General features: G+C 33.6%; 5 protein-coding genes and 1 long non-coding RNA gene across 8 annotated transcripts in view; 1 reads left to right on the top strand and 5 right to left on the bottom strand.

The window, feature by feature from the left end:
• LOC122397350 (ankyrin repeat domain-containing protein 17-like) overlaps nt 1-3,734 on the bottom strand; it is a 21,928-nt gene extending 18,194 nt beyond the window's left edge. Inside the window, exons 1-2 of the mRNA XM_043396475.1 lie at nt 3,394-3,734; nt 24-467 (exon numbers count right to left, since the gene is read on the bottom strand). Coding sequence (XP_043252410.1) covers nt 24-467; nt 3,394-3,597 — 648 coding nt within the window. The 5' untranslated portion in view covers nt 3,598-3,734. The remainder of the gene's footprint in view (nt 1-23; nt 468-3,393) is intronic.
• Nucleotides 3,735-4,392: 658 nt separating this feature from the next.
• On the bottom strand, nt 4,393-7,632 carry LOC122397361 (phenylalanine--tRNA ligase beta subunit-like). 2 transcript variants are annotated; one of them, XM_043396486.1, is made up of 11 exons: nt 7,433-7,632; nt 7,228-7,283; nt 6,957-7,111; nt 6,431-6,500; nt 6,063-6,329; nt 5,817-5,996; nt 5,352-5,732; nt 5,184-5,264; nt 5,013-5,105; nt 4,657-4,936; nt 4,393-4,544 (listed from the first exon to the last, which is right to left on the bottom strand). In XM_043396486.1, the coding sequence occupies exons 1-11, from the start codon at nt 7,488-7,490 to the stop codon at nt 4,393-4,395; spliced, it is 1,773 nt and encodes a 590-aa protein (XP_043252421.1). In that variant the 5' UTR covers nt 7,491-7,632. The 2 variants fall into 2 exon arrangements, with proteins under 2 accessions (XP_043252421.1, XP_043252426.1); XM_043396491.1 differs by lacking the exons at nt 7,228-7,283; nt 7,433-7,632 and having other exon boundaries at nt 6,431-6,591; nt 6,957-7,070.
• Nucleotides 7,633-11,119: 3,487 nt separating this feature from the next.
• Nucleotides 11,120-11,817, top strand: LOC122400937. The gene is made up of 3 exons (XR_006259410.1): nt 11,120-11,335; nt 11,468-11,554; nt 11,721-11,817. It is a non-coding gene; the product is annotated as an uncharacterized LOC122400937 (long non-coding RNA).
• Nucleotides 11,818-11,905: 88 nt separating this feature from the next.
• Nucleotides 11,906-12,898, bottom strand: LOC122400836 (protein cornichon-like). 2 transcript variants are annotated; one of them, XM_043402556.1, is made up of 4 exons: nt 12,685-12,898; nt 12,485-12,553; nt 12,147-12,403; nt 11,906-12,061 (listed from the first exon to the last, which is right to left on the bottom strand). In XM_043402556.1, the coding sequence occupies exons 1-4, from the start codon at nt 12,763-12,765 to the stop codon at nt 12,037-12,039; spliced, it is 432 nt and encodes a 143-aa protein (XP_043258491.1). In that variant the 5' UTR covers nt 12,766-12,898; the 3' UTR covers nt 11,906-12,036. The 2 variants fall into 2 exon arrangements, with proteins under 2 accessions (XP_043258491.1, XP_043258572.1); XM_043402637.1 differs by lacking the exon at nt 11,906-12,061 and having other exon boundaries at nt 12,143-12,403.
• Nucleotides 12,899-13,878: 980 nt separating this feature from the next.
• On the bottom strand, nt 13,879-15,756 carry LOC122400757 (magnesium transporter NIPA2-like). The gene is made up of 4 exons (XM_043402430.1): nt 15,515-15,756; nt 15,302-15,424; nt 14,940-15,082; nt 13,879-14,852 (listed from the first exon to the last, which is right to left on the bottom strand). The coding sequence occupies exons 1-4, from the start codon at nt 15,612-15,614 to the stop codon at nt 14,124-14,126; spliced, it is 1,095 nt and encodes a 364-aa protein (XP_043258365.1). The 5' UTR covers nt 15,615-15,756; the 3' UTR covers nt 13,879-14,123.
• A 664-nt stretch (nt 15,757-16,420) lies between these two features.
• On the bottom strand, nt 16,421-18,324 carry LOC122394832 (protein fuzzy homolog). Its single transcript, XM_043391979.1, has 6 exons — nt 18,218-18,324; nt 17,911-18,023; nt 17,444-17,836; nt 17,186-17,383; nt 16,905-17,104; nt 16,421-16,811 (listed from the first exon to the last, which is right to left on the bottom strand). Exons 2-6 carry the CDS (start codon nt 17,986-17,988, stop codon nt 16,466-16,468), a joined length of 1,215 nt encoding a protein of 404 aa, XP_043247914.1. The 5' UTR covers nt 17,989-18,023; nt 18,218-18,324; the 3' UTR covers nt 16,421-16,465.
• Between the last annotated feature and the right edge of the window lie 9 nt (nt 18,325-18,333).

Below are 18,333 nucleotides of genomic sequence, written 5' to 3'. Positions count from 1 at the left end.
AAAATATGAGATAAAGTTCAAACCTGAGCAAGTTCGTAGTAACCAGCCGAGCAGGCGAGAGAGAGCAAACTCTCTCCCTCCTCTGTAGTCTCGTGAACACTGCGTCCTTCCGTTAGTAATTTCCTAACAGTACCAACGTCGCCATCGGTGCAAGCCTCTACAAGAGAGCGTTTTTCGCTTTGTGTGCGTGGATTATCGCTGCGCATACGAGTTAATGCAGCTGCTGCTTCATCTAATGCACAAGAAACACTAGATGTTAAGCGACGGAGCACTTCGTGATCAGCCAAGTGCTTCCCATCGCCTGACGACAACTTGCCGATACCAGCTGCTTCCAGCAAAGCTTCTAACCGTGCCTGAGTTTCAGGATCCACGGATCTCTCTGGATCTTCAGGAGTCAATAGAAACTTGGACGATTCTAAATGATGACCTTCGTCTAATTCGACCTGATCAATTGCAAAACACCCCACCTATAAATAACAAAGTAACATTTTTCCCGATAAGATTAAATTCTGTACATGAATTTAATACACAGTTAAAATTTAAACATATATTATCTCAGTATACTCATAATGTTTAACGCAATAATTACTTAAATCTATAAATAAAAACAGTAACATTGTACGGTGACAAGGGTATTGTTTATTTATATATTTAAAAATATACGCTATAGAAATCGCCAATAATTGCTTTTCTCTCAATTTTTTCATATAAAATTATGATCATACTGATATTTCATATGGGTAATATAGTTTTATTGTTTCAGAAATTCTCTGTAATCTAACATTGTTTCTTACGAATGCAGAAATACACATAAATATTGTAAATGATAATTAAAAAATTGCTGAATCGTTTTATATATTTCTTAAATATTATAAGAAATAGCTGTACTTGATTTATATAAATAAAACAATTCTTGTAAGATAAAAAAAAATTTGTTATAAAGGCTTGACACAGAAAAGCGAGCATTTTACCAAATTGAGGTTATTTCTATTCGAGAAAAATATTGTAAACATGCAACGGAAAATAATATTGCTAGAAATGATATTAATTATTATTAAGGAAACACTATTAATCGGATATTGCGAAACGAATAAAGAATTGAAATTAAATAATGGTTAGACGAAATATGATTTTGGACAAAGTAATATAGAGAAGCAAAGCATCGTTGCAATACGTGCTAGGGTTACGAGTAAATCTACTATTTTTAAAGGCAAATTAAGAATTCCACATAATCTAAATCATCGTATGTACATCTCGCGTAGAGGTCATATCCTCTCGCGCTGCGAGTGGAAACCGATGAGACATAAACGCAAATCAGAAGAGAGGTGAAAGTATCGCGTCTTCTCTAAACGACTAAAACCGCTTGCCAGTGAACACAGAGAGACATAAGAACAATGTGCAGCCATTCCAAGAAGGACGAAACTGACACTTCCTTGCTATACTCTGCGTGCGTACCTACGCGTTTCATTTGTTTTTTTGAATCCGAAGAAAAGAGAAATCGCCGCGTATCCACTAATCGACGAGTAAGCACGTCGTATCGACTAATGTAATTGTTCGCACTAAAAAAATCGTGGGGGGAAAAAAATAGCTCCGTATAACCGCTGATGGCAGAATATAGAATAATATGGTGGCTCTGCTCTCCACAATTTCCACGCCACGAACACGAGCGACACAGGAGGGTAGAGTAACCGGTAGAGGCAGAGGCAGAGGCAAAGATAGAGGTGAAACAGCTCGTTGACAGTACTACAGAATGAGCTAGCGGTTAGGATAAAGGTAGAAATACACCTATGAACGTATAGAGAACGTAGGTAAAAGACGACCGAGCAGGCAGACAAGCAGGCTCACGAACTCGCACGAATACGCGAGAAACGCGGCCGAGGAGAACTCCGCTGGGTGGCGCACAACGTAGTGCAAGCGGACGTAAAATACTCGCACACATACAAATATGTACATACATAGAGGGGAACAGGGCAGCACGCGCGCGGGCGAATGTACTACACGCGAGTTTACTAGCCAGTGAAAATATATACGTATATACATACGTGCGAGAACGTCGTGTGTATATACATGCATAAATGCTACTTTTATAAACATATACGTGTACACAGGCGTACACGTGCGTGCGCACGCGCTTGATTATGCAGTACAGCTAACCGGAGTTCTTTACCCAGCGCTTGCTTGTATGTACGTGTTCGTTCATAGGGCATGCGAAGCTATGACATACGAAAAATGTTAGACAAATTTTTTCCTTGTCCAAGAGTATCGTATACCTTGAATAAATTAATTGTTTTCGTTTGATATCGATAGACACTGACCACCAGTCGATGGAGTTATAAGAAGATTCAAAATGATACATCGATACAATCAAAGAAATCATCGAGAAATAAAACGCACATTCCAATAAACTAAAGGATATTTCCTGCAAGTGTATTGCGCGTGGACTTTACGCTGACGTTCCATAAGCTATTAACGCATACATCCCGATTATATAACGTCCCTGCATGAATTCCCTTCTTGTTTTACCTTCCTTTCCTTTTGTTTTTAACGCATCTAGGTATGTAAAACTCGTTTAGATCTGCAATTGGCCGTTTAATGGTTATGTTGTCAATATCTTGTACTTCGATGTTGAATTCGAACTTTGCGAGGAGACAAGAAGAATCTTTCTATTTGATTGCCTGTCAGCCTTGCTTACCAGTGTATACGATTACAAAGCGTCGAACGGTATGACATAGTTTTGTGTTAATTTTTACAGACCAACGATACGTTTCGTTCCAATTTCGCATGACGGCCATTCAAGAATAACTTCTTTTCAGTCTACCAGTTTGTATCATAATTAGATTCGGATTTTTCTTCCAACATAAACAACGAGACTTTGGAAATTACGATAAAACTGCAGAAATATCAACATTAAATGTTAATGGTTTACTTGACAACTCTGTGTAGCTATATATTCGAATTCGCGTGCAGAAAAAGACGATTCCACGACGAAATTGCAACAAAGAAATCGCAAAGAAGTAAGAAAATGTCGAACAAGATCAACATCGATCGCGAGTAGAGACTTCATCGAAAGCTGGTGCGTGTGTAAGTAAGTACGTACCCGTACGCATATACACAGACACGACGCATACATATACGACTATACTATACGTAGAAAAGGCAGGCAAGAGTAAGTAAGCGGCGACGAACTTGTATATAAGAAAGAAGAAGAACGAAAGATGAGGGCGGGAGGGAAAGGGAGGGGGCGGTGACTGGACGGACGGACGCAGAAGAGACGGACGGATTCGTACGTGTGCGTGCGTGTATAGTGCGTATACGTGCGTAGATGCGTGCGTTCAACCTCTCATCGCAGAAATATCTTATCCACGACGTGGCATGTTTTTTGGCTTAGTTTACCTCTGAAACACTGTCCTCTTCGCTCTCCGACGAGTCTGCCATAAAGCGTGGCTGCAGCTCGGAGAAGGTCTCGGTCTCTGACTTCGTAGGACTGGAGTTCGAAGACTGGGGAGTCGACGACGTCTTTCCAATGTCGTGGTGAACGCTCGCTGATTTTTCGTGCTTTTGACTATCCGAGGTCGTTCCTTGTGCTACATTCTGCATCTTTACCTTCCAGATGAATCATATGATACTGAGGTATCGTTCCCGTGTCGCGAAACACACACAGAACACTTGCTTTTCGATAATAATCTCGAGCACGATCGCCGTCATTCACGTAAGCTAACACCCGCCATTTCTACTATGGCCGACACCGAGGCTCCCGGATGCCTCTTTGACCATCTATATAATTTCATACGATTCGACGAGCCATCTTTCGTTTCCCGTGGCGGGTAAATTCGATTTATACTTTTTAAACGTTTTATACATTCCCTGTTTCTTATCATATGTAATTCATTTTTATTCTCGTTTCTTTTATTTTATTATTTTCCTTTTAATAACTATAATTAATATCTACTCTTCGATCTACTCTACGCTCGACGAAATCTCGACTCTGCTTAGCGATGTTGCGCTATGAATGTTTCAGTTTTAAATGTAGAGCGAAATAATTATTGATATTTTCGCAAACATATCAAATACAAAATAAAACAATAGTAATATTTCTTTGCGTCTATTCTCAGACTCTATAAACATTTTAATTTGTAAGAAAATAGCACAGCTTGAAACTTGTTTCCATATTTGCTATAAGAGCAAATTATCTAGAAACTATTTAACTTAATATAATATATTTAACACGTTTCATGTTAAATGAACGTAAATTAATCTGACGTAGCCGAACACAATTAAAATCGTTTAGATTTCCTTAATTATTAATTTTGCGTAATAAAAGCAGCGTGGTAAAAAAAAAAAGTCATTATTTATTCAAGTATTTGTTGTTACATAACAAACAATTTTTCTTTCTTATACAAATGGTTCAATATCGATCTCTAATACAGAGCAGGGTATATTTAGATCAAACTTTGTAATTACATCCGGGTGCAGAACGCCCATTTTTCCAATCACTTTGTTGTAACAGAAAATTTCCGCACAACGATGACGGAAGAAAGTAGGATCTGTAAAAAATCATTTTAGATGAGACACAGGGTGGGTCTGGTATGTTTCCATTTTTTGTATATCGTGTCATTTAACTTTTCCAATAAAATAATTCGTTGTATGATGCTTTACCATCGACCGCTAGAAGATAATAACCGTCCGAGTTTTCACCAACGCTCCACGGTATTTCTAATACGTGTAATATTCTGTCCAATAAACCATGAATTATTTCGAAACCATCCGATTTATTACAATACAGCGCACACAAATGACGATTATTACGCGCACCTACTTCCGTAGTATTATCTCTTAATATAACATCGGAAACTTCAAACAATTTCTGAGGAAGTGGCATTTTTTTATTTGCAGCTAATGTCCTCAATAATCCAGGCAGTAGAGTAGTGCGTGCTACCTATAACATTATCGTAAAATGTAAAATATCGATCTAATTTTTCCGACGAACAGTAATATCACTGAAATTTCTGTACCTGAAATTCTAAAGTTTTTGGATTTGATATATGAACCGCTGGTACGTTTTCCAGTTTATGACCTAATTTGTCCGCTATATCTTCGCGTGAACACTATGGAGAAGAATCATTGAACCTAATGAATCAATTACATGCACAGTTTAAACAAATATCATCGAAGATATTGCTTACCAATGAGAAAGTTAATGCTTCTGTAAAACCAGCGCAAGCCAATTCTGTACGTAATTGATCGGACAATTTATTAAGCGGGAACTAAATTTTAAATGCAAAAGAGTAGAAAATTATCGGTAAGTATTTTCGGATATTGCAAATTTAAAAAACGATCAAATTTATTCTTACCTCTTCTGCGATTGTAGATAAATATGGTATAGTTTTCTGAATGTTGTTGTATCCATATGCTATGGCGATATCTTCATAAATGTCACATGCGTGTATCACATCGTGTCTAGTGGGAGGAACTTCAATATTCAATATGTTATTTTTCCTTACACATGTTTTTAACGACATTTTAGAAAGTAGATTAGCTACTTCTTCCGCTGTTTGTTTTATGCCAATATAATTTATAGCTTTTTCACAATCAATTTCCTCAGTTCGATATTTCAAGTCAGGATAATGAAATACTTGTTTATTAGGATATATTACTTCCACCTTTTCTACTGTATATTTTATTTTACAGTATTGGCTAAATGCACAGACTATAGTGTCCAACACTATCCTTGCCTATAATTTTATAAATGAAAACTTTGAATTAACGTGACTCTCAATTCTATAATACATTAGAAAAATATCACTTTTATCTTATACCTTTGTAAGATCTGTTGCTGTACATTCAATGAATACATTTTTGGTATCGAGTGTAATTTTTGAATGATCTCCATTGATAATAGGTGGAAGGGATAAAATAATTCCATTGCTATCTTGCACTACAGGAAAAACTGGACTATCTTTTATGATGTGTAGGTATCGCTTTAACTGTGCATGATTCTGCAAAACATTTTTCAGTAGAAAATTTTATCCAAATTCAATTAAATTCTATTCAAAACCACCTACAGCGTATAAGTTCATAATTCCTTCTCCTGTATACTCCCTATCTTGATTAAGTGGTTTAAAACAGATGTCGGCTGGTGGTTTTGCATCGTATAAAAATGGACCCTGAATTGTGTCAAAATCATGAGTACCGATAGATACCAAACTTCGTTTTCTTCCTATATTTTGATGTAATTTGTCTTGCAGATCAATGAAACTATCGTAAGAGTCTTTTGTAAATGTAATATCACGTAAAATAGCTGCAACAATATGTCCTCTGATTTTCAGACACTAAAACACGATACAAGATGAATATTTTGTTAATGCCCATACATTTTGCATTTTAATTATTTCTTTTTATAATAGACATCAATTTTCATACTAGTATATACCTCACTTGTCATAGTAATCTTCTGCATGCCTGTATCCGAAAGCATTCCCATATAACGCGGTATATCTATTCTACATAAAAATATTGCAAAATATAAAGAGTATAAGGATACATAAATTTAATCTCTTATTATATTTTTTCCATTGTTATACTGTAACAAATCTTTATAATTATAATAATGATAATGAAATTTTATGACAAAGAATCATATAAATTTACAGGGTGTCTGTCCTATACCATGTGGGAATTATTCTAACAATGGATTCTACCCATAAAAACAACATAAAACTTATGGCACCTTTAACCATAGGTACAATTGGATCAACTATTCTGACTTTTGCAAGAATTATTCCAACATAATTCCATTGTTATGAATATTAGAAACATAGAATATTTGTATCAAGAACATAGATAAATATTTTGAAAAAGACACATGTGTAAACATAAAGAAATAACAAACTATATATTGTTAATATCAATTAACCATTTGTATGTGCATAAAGTCAAGGAGAAACAATTGTACATACTTGTTTAAAAATATGAGCAATCCGAGAGTTAAACCTTCCAAGCATAATAAATCATATCTGTTTGCTGGTATGTCAATTTTATATATAATTTCATCAGATACTTCTGTATTTTGATCTAGTCCCTTTTCCTTCATTATCATTAACTTTTCTGTTGTCTGAAAATTAAAATATGATTAATGTTGTTTATCAGATAATGTATGCTAAAATGTATCTACTCTAAATCTTTAAATATATTAATAAATACATACTGGCAAATTAAAAAAATACTTACCACTTCGTCCAATTCTAAACCAAATTTGAAGCACAAATCTTGAAACTCATCATCCGCTAAAATAGTATTATCTTAAATTGAATTACTTTTACAAGTGTTGTATTAAAACATTAATGTATGAAATAATTGAATTGATGTTGGATAACAAAACATGAACCATACATCATATATTGTATAGTTGCAATTAGAATGATTCATAACTTACAATACGTTTTACCAAGAGCTTTAAATAACAAGTCACGTTTGACATTAACGGTCGGCATTTTTTATACGATAACCACTTGTATCTTTCTTATGGTAATCTGATGAACAATGTGGCCAGGCCAGTGTGACCGACCAGATTTGGAATAATTAAATGCATCGACACGACGGCGACACTAATAACGACGAACTTCTTTAGTGTCTAACGGAGTGGTGGGTGGTGGGAAAAGCCGACATATCCTACCGTACGAGCCATATTACGTGAGCTCGGTATTTCGCGTAACTTTCGGAAATCGAGTAAGAAAGCGAATGCGAAGCATTGCGAGCCTTTCCTTCTTCATCTTGAACAGCTCAAGTGCGTTCTCGCGTTAATGGCATACAATTTCGAATCTCGACTGCCCAGGCATTTTTACGTTTCACGTTATATGGGCACAAATATATAAGCAAAGCCCATATTGAATGAAAAATTGACACGTAAATACACGTTTCAAGACCCCCTGATCATGTTTGACATGAAACAATACTTTGCAAATAAATCGTTTGAATATAGTTTATCAAGTAAGACTTTCGAAATTATTTTCAAACGATTTATTTTCTAATTGTTCTATTATTTCAAATAATAATTTTTTGATTTTATAGCAAAGAATGTTTATTTAATATCAATTCAATAAATTCAATTTGTATTTGTATATTTTTCGCCTATATAGGCAAATATACCATGTTCAGTTTTATTGCATAAGTTGTTCCATAACAGAGATGTTCAGTCTCTGACTTGTTAAATATAAAAGTTGTTCAGTTTATTTGTTCAGTCTAGTTGTTGTTCCCAAATATGAGATTTTCTTGGTCTTTAAAAAGACCGGTTTGTCCCGTTGGCCGCTGCTCGTGAAACATCTTCTTGGCCGCCAACTTCGATTTTGATCGAATGTAAATCTTCAATTAAATTCTTCATCTCGATACGGTCCGTCTTGCTTGGGGGTTGAATACGAAGAATACTCGAAAAGTTGTTCCTTAACGTCGTAAAGTGACAAAATGCTCAGAAAAATTGTCAATTTTCAAACGATCATAATTTTTACAATAGTAAAACTTATCTCATTGAAATTTTTTCTAGAAGTAATACCTAGAAAAAAGTATTAGACAACATTTGATTTTGATTTCGATTAAAACTGAAATTTATATTGTTTTAAATTCGCAGCCATTAGCTCGGTGTTACCCATAATGAAGAAGTTCTTCTTGAAAGGTAACACCGATTACCAGGTCTCACCACGAGGAGGTTGCTGCGATTGGAGACCCAAAGTGAGATCGATGGAACAAAGTTCGATCGACCTTCCTTTTTACACACTTAGAAACTAGATTACGCAAAAAAAAAGATGCCAAGTAATTACTTTTCTAAAACAAAGGAGGAAGCGAAATTGTGGGAGACGCGACACGACGAAACGCGACACAATACTGCACAGTGCAGTAGGAACATGAGGTGCGACACCGTACCGAATAGCGGGTCAAAAGGGGCAGCTCGTTACCTCTTAGCAAGTCCAATTGAAGGGGAGGAGAATCGACGCACCAGACACGGGTTCCCCATTTCTCCAACGCGCCCTGCTGGGAGCCCGTAGGACCCAACCCGGGACGTCTTACACAGGAGAGAGATCCTGAGTCGGGGCTACCGCAGACAGGAACAGGTCCCCTCTACGGCCGATGACTCTTTCCCTAGAATTGTCTCACCAGAGGACGGCAACCGACCCTTCGAACCATCTAAACGGCCGATCACTTGCTTTTTACATCAAAGCAGCGGTGACCGGAGCTAGAAACGGGGAAACGAGACTGGAAAATAAGCTATTAATTAATTCATTACTTGGCAATCTACGCAGTAAATAAAATAATATACAATGTAAATTGAAAATTAACGTCGTAGGTGGAATTGAGAATTAATGTGAATTAATGAAATATAGGAAACATCGGAAAAACAAGGAAAAGAAGGAAAAAGAAAAATTCGACGTTAATTTTTACATTCGCGCTGCGCCTTAAAATTAATCGCTTACGTGTAAATCCCGATGAATCCGACGTCATCTGTTGGCGACCTAGAAATTGACCTGCATAAAAACTAACGTAAAAATTAATAGTTAATTAATAGTACATGTAAAAAAATAACCTAAATAAGAAATCAAAACCAAAACCTAATTGTATGAAGTAATGAATTGACCAACCCAACGCAGTAAGATGAAGAAACGAATTAATAGAAAAAAAACAAACCAACGATGTGCAATAATAGATTAATTTGGAAAGGAACAACCCAACGAAGCGCAAGACGAATAACAAAATAATTGGAAAAATATCAAACCAACGATGTAATATGATAAAACCTGAAAGGAAAATAATTGAATAAATTAGTGGAAGGAACAACCCAAATATGTACAACAATACCTATATACCTATACATATACATAAAAAGGAGGAAAAAAACAATACATGGATTAGTTATATTAATATTAGTTACGTGTATACCAAACGGTGATCCATTCCCTCCTGGTCAGCATCGCAGAAGATATCTGAAACAGAAAGAAAAAACGCGTGACAGTACCCCCGGCGGTTCCAGGAGTACTGAAAAGATTTGCCCAGCTGTGTCCACTTTTATGCAGTCAAGCCAAAGTATCAACGAGCCAATCAGCAGCCAGTCCGCTGGGGGCGACATCGTCCGTGCTCCTTGAAACGTTTATAAGAGCCCCCTGAGGCCCTCGCGCGGAAGTTATCTCCCAACCACCAAGCAAGACGGACCGTATCGAGATGAAGAATTTAATTGAAGATTTACATTCGATCAAAATCGAAGATGGCGGCCAAGAAGATGTTTCACGAGCAGCGGGCAAGGGACAAACCGGTCTTTTTAAAGACCAAGAAAATCTCATTTGTGGGAACAACTTATGCAATGAACTGAACAACTTTTATATTTAACAACTCAGAGACACTTTACATCTCTGTTTTGTAACAACTTTTATATTTAACAATTCAGAGACACTTTACATCTCTGTTTTGTAACAACTTTTATATTTAACAATTCAGAGACACTTTACATCTCTGTTTTGTAACAACTTTTATATTTAACAACTCACAGACACTTTACATCTCTGTTATGGAACAAGTTATGCAATAAAACTGAACATGGTATATTTGCCTATATGTATAGGAAGGAAATTCGTCGTTAGTATTGTCGCCCGTCAATGCACTTAATTATGCAAGATCAGTATACTATCTAATTTTATTTTTTATTATACCGGTTTGTAATATCGTAAAGATCAATGCAAAAACATTATGCACAGCTCTTGTATTTCTTTGATTTATCCAAGTAGTCAAAGTATAATATTTAACAAACTTTTGATTCAAATAAAATAACGAATAACACACAAATTTGAGTACCTGTTACATGCAACCTATGTATAAATGCATAATAACTAATATTGATATACGCATAACGAACTTAGTTTGTGATATGAAACATTAAGAAAAGTGTAAATTAATAAATAGGTTTCAAAATGGGTATTCCAGGTTTAACAACTTTCATAAACAATCGTTCAGATCGTTATTTGGAATATTTCGAGCCACGTGATACGTATTTAGTTATTTAGCTGTCAAATATATAATTTCGTACAAGTGCAATTGTGTTTTTGGCGGTGATTACGATAGATACGCTCAACGAGTATCCCTGATCATGTTTTAACTATTGAAAAAAAGGAATTATATTTATTATTCGTATGAATGAACGTATGTATACATGTGTATGTTATTAATACGACTGAGTGTAAACAGTTGATTCAATTTATACTCAATTCAAAGTCGATTAGACATAAACTTCTTCACGAATTTTAAAGTTAAAATTCATTTTATTTTAAAATCCTCCAAAATATACGTATGGAATTTCAAGGTAACATTTCTAACCTCACATTATATTTTCGAAAAAGAATTTTTTTCTCGAAAGTTCGTAGAATTTCGCGGATATGTCTGTTGATCAAAAATGATTGTGATTTACCCCCGCAATCAAAAATAATTTTTCCAGAACGATTTGAGTTAATTTTATTTGAACACCTATGCTAGAGTCGGCTGTACTTTATCTACATACACTAAGCAAAGAATTCCAAAGTAGGTAAGTACTTACGTAGGCCGTGAATTTAATATAATTGCTAAACAATTCGGAACTACATAAATTATTAAATTATATTGTCTCTTAGTTCACACATATTTCTACAAAAATTATACGTACGTAAGAACGTACCATAGTATTCATTAAATGACATTTTATTTTTATACAGAGACCATGCATATTGTTATGTCTATGTGTACCGATCTAAGGAAAATAAAATAAGGTACTTTAGACCTATGAAAAATAACACCAGTATAACAATGACGTCTATATTATTTCGTTATTACGCGATTAATCAACATGACAAATGAATAGAGAATAGTATGTGAATATTAATTTTTATTTTAAGAAATTGTAATATTTTAACAAAATGGTCAATCTTGTTTTTTCTTATATGTTGACGAATAACATCGGATCTGCGAATTGTATTGTACTAAAGACAAGATGATAAATTATTATGAAAAATAGAATTAAAAATACTTTGTTCATTGAATCAATAAACTGATCATGCTGAAACAAAAATATAAATTTTGTGAAAATCATATTTTCAATACCTAAAACTGTGGATAATATATTATTTTCTTTAAAGACTTACCCGTATAAATAATAGAAAAACGACAAGAGATAAAATGCAAGTTTAATCCATCCTTCCCTTTGATGAGCTGTTAAAACTTGAGCATTCATTATACTAGTGGGGTCGTAGAGGCCTGGTTTAGACATGACAGGTCTATGCCAATACTGCCATAAGTGATATGCTATTAATGGAATATTGAGGAATAATGCAAACCATTGTCCACTTATTAGAAATAAAATGTTAATCACAATATGCAGGCTATATTCTGGAATAACTAGCTGAAATGAAAATATACATTAACTAAAACTTTTAATAAAATATTAAATGTTATAATGTTACAAAAGCTTGTAATGTCTCACCGGATTTAAACTGTTACACTGTTCAATCGGATTTTTATACCCAGTCTTTAATTCATCGAACGCAATAACCTGCAAAATTGAATGCCTTTAATTATGTTGACAAATATCCATAGAAAACGTAAGGTTAGAAACAATTCGGATCAATTATTCAGGTATATGTTTTGTGTAAAAAATCATCATCGTTTGTAAGTTTCACGTACATGAAATATTGCGAAGAATATCAAGAAAGCATCTGTAATTAAAGCCACAATATATGAAAAAGCGGCCAAATTGAACGCCATTGTGGTTATACACTCAACGACACCGAGTATGTAAGTATGTACTTGAACGTGTTTCGACGCTTATGGATTAGATTGACACACGAATCAGGTGTCCAATTCTTAATACGTATATGATCAAACAATTTATAATGATATTCGGCTTACATTTTGTTTGTCATTGACGAGATTCAATGATAACGTTGCAATTGCTAAGATATGTGACGTACGTTTGTAAGTACTTTAAATGATATGTATCTAGTAAGACTGTAATCGGTCATGACCATATCAAACGTATCCACAAACAATTTTATGATCTAACCTGCGAAAGAAATGCAAACTCGTCAATTTTAATGATTCTATTTTACACAAGACAATAGATATCGATGTTTTTCATATTTTATCAGATTTAATAAAAACATTTTTTGTAATAATATCTAATGAAATTTAAAAGTTATTCGCATCTAACGTTTGCAATTTGCTGTTAAAAGTTCATTGTACGTATTATGAAATTACGATATCGTACATACGGGAAAAACAGCCTTGCTAATATAAATGCATGGTTACCGATAGCGAAGAGGATGTAATGTTTGAAAATACTGTTTAAGAAAGATACGTAAATTACTTAACCGAATGTTTCTATATGTTTTTTCGTATAATAATAATAAAATACAATAGTTTTATGTACGCCCTAATTAGTATAGCCAAGTTTTTTTCTTACGAGTACAAATAGAAATTTTTAATAAAGAACAAAACAGAAACTGTAACAGATATAAATTTAATGAAAAAACAAAATATTAATAACAACCTGAAAAGGAGAAATAAATAACTTTATTTTTACAAACTGAATGTACATACGTATATGGTACTTTAAATAACAATTTGCTCGCAATTATAACATTGTATCGGATGCACATTACCACATACAATAGCAAACATACATATACTTACAAGCATGTAAATAATAACAATTTTATTAATCGAGGAAGTAAAGGCGTTGTGCATCAATCGACAATGCAAACGGCAAAACGACAAAATACTAGAGTTACTACAAGTTAAAATAATATCTGATATAATTTTGACCCTCGAAACTAGTGTCATGATATCAAAAATATATTGTTTGTAAATATATGTCTGCAAGACAAAACATAAATATGACTATAATCGTTGCTATCTTATTTAAAGTTTAAGTTGATCAAAAATTATTCTGCACATACGTATGTATGTATGTATACAATATGCCATTAAAAAAATCACAGTGGATATTTATTTATACCCTTTCGATACGATATTAACAAACACAGAATTTAATGCCAAGTATTTGTAAATATATGTCCATCACTGTGTACGGTATCGCATTATTAATGCTCAAAGCATAATTGCTAAAAGTTTCTTAATAAAGGTTGAGTTCTGTATGTATGCTCTAGTTCTATACCTGTTCTTGTTATTAATGTTTCTTCATTCTTAATAGTCCACTGAGTATTATTACGTATTAATTCCCTTTTAGGTTGTAATATATGACTTATATTACCATAGTGTATGTCTAGTTCTTTAAATGCATTCAATAAAAATATTGCAATTATCACAATGAAAAAACCACAAAAAGAACCCAAAATATCTTCTGCACTCATATTTTCCCATTCTCTGAACAGTATAGCGGAAGCAATTATTACTAATGTTGTAAAAAATACATAATAAATTGGTGTCACAATAGTGGTTTCAAATAAGTCCAACGATCTATTTAAATAATTCATTTGTACACTGATGCAAAGTATAACACTAAATAAAAAAAACCATGTTAGCCAGTTTGAAAATCCATTAAATCCATTAATGGTTTCTTTTATAGCCAATCCCAATCCCTTGCAGCTCATTACAGTTAACGAGCCGATAGATGAACACAGACAAATGTACACGATTATATTCTGCTTTCCACAAACAGGGCCAAAATGAAAAATTATTAAAAGACTGCATATTATTATAACTAAAACGTAGACAATAAATCCTGGATTCTTGATCTTGTCTAAAAGCTCATTTAATGTTCTAATTTCTTCTTCTTTGGGAGCATGAAGTACAAGAATCGTAGAACCTAAGATGCATAAAAGGCAGCCAATCTAAAAGGAAGGTTATTTGTAGATGTATCTTCTTCTCGTATTAAGTATGTGTAAATAATATTAAGTAATTGTACAATTTAATGTTACCTTTCCTAGTAAATTAAGTCTTTCGTCTAAATACTTTGATGCTAATACTGCAGATATTAGAACACTGAGTGCACCTAATTGTGTAACCAATGAAGCTGGAGCAAACATATAAGCAGCAAAATTACTTGCTTCTCCTATTCCCACTTTAATTCAGCCATGTAATTTAAAAAAATATATCAGCATTTCTCAATCTTTTTTTTTGCACGAATCAAATTATACATACATATACATAGTAAAGAATTCTTTGCAATCCATTATGTAATTTGTAATGTTAATGTTCATTTGTATGAATAGGCAGCATTTATTTCAAGTCCACTGATGAATAAATAACACTGTATAATATGTAAATATTTTTTACTTACTTGAAAGAAGACCAACCCACCATACCCATTCTTTCAAGTATCCAAATCCTCCAGACGAAGCTCGTAACGCGCCGTATCTTTGCAGACGAATTAACGCTTTTTTTTTTATAATAAAACTAGCGCCTAAATAACCACAATACAGACAAAGTTCATATTAGTTTTAAGTAAAGAGATTATTCAATTTCTTTACTAAAGATTCAAACCTTAACTAACCTATAAAACCGCAGGAACTAATCGCTAGTCCCAAACCTACGTAAAAATCCGTTGCATTATATAATTTTTTATTAACTATAATTTCTGTTGTCGCATTCATATTTGGATATAGATTACTGCCTCATAATCACGTATTATTAATACAAATGAATGTATAACTTTGTAAAGAATGATTGCGGATAAAAATCGTACATCATCATCAATAATGCCAGCAACACAGATGATGTATGATGCATACGACTCGTATACGGATACCTTAGATCAGTGCGGCTAGATCTGGCATAATTTGATGCATCGGCATCGACAGCGACACTAGTAACGACGAACGGAGTGGTGGGGTAGGTAAGTCGACATATCCTACTGTAAGAGTCACACGTTGCGCGAGCTCGACAATTCGTGCAACATTGGGAAATCGAGAAAGAATACCGGTGCCAGTGCGAGCCTTTCCTTCTTCATCCTGAACAGTTCAAGTCCGTCCTCGCGTCAATGGCACAATTTCGAATCTCGACAGTCGACTCTGCCCAGGCATTTTTACATTCCGACCCATATTTTAGGTGTTAATTAATTTTTTTACCTATGATTCTTTTTCTATTTCAGCATTATTTCTCTAAACAGTTTAATTGTCTTGATATTTGTAACATTGCATGAAAATAATACTAGACATCCTCCAAAAAGGTATGTACTTACGTATGATCTTTCAGGGGAACATTTCTAACCTCATATTATATATTCGGAAAAGAATTTTTTTTCTCGAAAGTGCGCAACCAAATGGTCAACCATTGTTAACCATTGAATAATCAATGCCTTGATATTATAATATTCTTATAATATAATAATATTCATGCGCACATAAAAAGAATATATGTACAGTATAAGAGTACAAAGTAGATTCGTATAAAAACAATAGAGCAAACACAAAAAATCGTACGGACTACATTTTCTTTATCAATCTTACTTATCGACAAGTAACATTTTCAATATTTTCTGACAAATTAATCTCATAGTATGAGTAGGAACTATGGAAGCATATAAAATACATAGTATATGATCTCCATATTTAACTGCGTGACATTTGTGATATTCTGAACATAAATATATTTCTTTTGCACCAACGAATTTCCAATTATCACTCTTTCTTTCACCTTCGGATTCAGGAGATAATATAAAGGTTTCAACAGCTTGATGATAAAACGTTCGTAGTATATCCAATCTGTGTGATCCGCTGACTCTGTTTTTAGCATACTGAATGTTTCTGCCAAGTACGAATTTCTGTACTTTATAATTTGCCAAAAGAAATCTATGTAGATATGGAAAATACATACTTTATCCATGTTTTGGCGGTATATTTCTGTTCATAAAATTATGTAAGCAAAATATTTTTATATATTACCCAAGCGTTTCCGAATCTAAATTTATAGACATGGGTAAATTCTTTGGATAGCACTGTTCTGCCCCGTGTAAAGCATCGATGCTACTCTTCCAACATTGTACAGCAAATCTTTCAATTTCTGATAATTCTGGATGTGGTCCACATAATGCAAGTACTTCGATATGATTAATCAATGTAACAGACACTAGTCTGAAAGCCACCTACATCATCTCCCATGTTACATGTATATATGTTGTTGTCACGTTAAATTTATTTTCCTATAACTTTTAAAATATACTTACATTTGGACTCTTATAAGGTAAAAATACTGGAATATCGCGGGTAGTACAAACACCTTCTGCAGTAACAGCTATTATTAACAATTTCCTTTCTATAGGGTTTAAACTCCACCATCCTTCTGTGGCAACTGCTAGGCAGCCATGTATTAAAATACATCCGTATATAGAATCCAAACATTCCACATAACCCTCTAAACAAGTCTTAAATATATTATTATTTAATACAGAAAATGAGTTTTCAATTTAAAATATTCAGATTACCTGAAGTAAATTATTTTCATTGCACATAATACATTCCGTCATATTAACAATATCAGTTTTTAAAGAGATTCCATCTCCAGCATCAAGACATTGTAATAAACTATCAACAATTGGACTACATAAGCGCATGTCTTTTTTAAGCTTTTCAATATTTTTTGCACTTTTTACTTCATCGATACCAACAAATAAAATCATAGCACCGAATATAGCATCAAGAAATTGAGTTAAAATATATTTTGTAGTTCCAGTTGCAATAGCTATTAATGTAACGCTTTGTTCAAACTCCTTCCACATTACAGTAGTATCTGGTAAGTCTGTGTATAAAAGTTTGATGTCTTGTGACTTAAGAAACATGTGTATTCCATTTAGAGATGCTATTTTAGAAAATGTCATCTACGAGTATTAGAAACAGAAATATTAGTGATATTTATGTAATTCTTATATTCTTTGTTGAATAAGTTTCCTACCGTGTCACCTTCTCCTTTTTGTCGAGAGAATAATGGAATTCCACCAGAAGAAGTTAAACACATAATGTGAGCTACCATTATAATGGTGTTTTTCTTCTTCGTACGTCAAAGATCTAGTTGTACATAAATTTGTATTATTCTTATTCAGTCAACTATGCAAAAATTTTCTCTTATTTCCTACTGTCCAAGAATAAATATTACATTTTCTTTCTGTTATTCTCAATAAAGCGTGTACATTCGTGCAAATATATTTTTCTTATTACAACTGTACTGCTTCACTTATTAAAATGAAATAAAAATTATTTACCTTTCGGTTCATACCGATCCAGTATTTTAGTTTATACATACTTATTTCATTTTACAATACAAATGCAAGATGGCGGTTGTCTTTTTTTTTTTAAAAACCTACATGTGAATAGGTAC

The sequence above is a fragment of the Colletes gigas genome, unplaced genomic scaffold (assembly GCF_013123115.1).
Source record: "Colletes gigas isolate AHSC1104 unplaced genomic scaffold, ASM1312311v1 Colletes_gigas_Sc00001, whole genome shotgun sequence".
Classification (NCBI taxonomy): Eukaryota; Metazoa; Arthropoda; class Insecta; order Hymenoptera; family Colletidae; genus Colletes; species Colletes gigas.
This window is presented reverse-complemented; position numbering and strand designations above follow the sequence as displayed.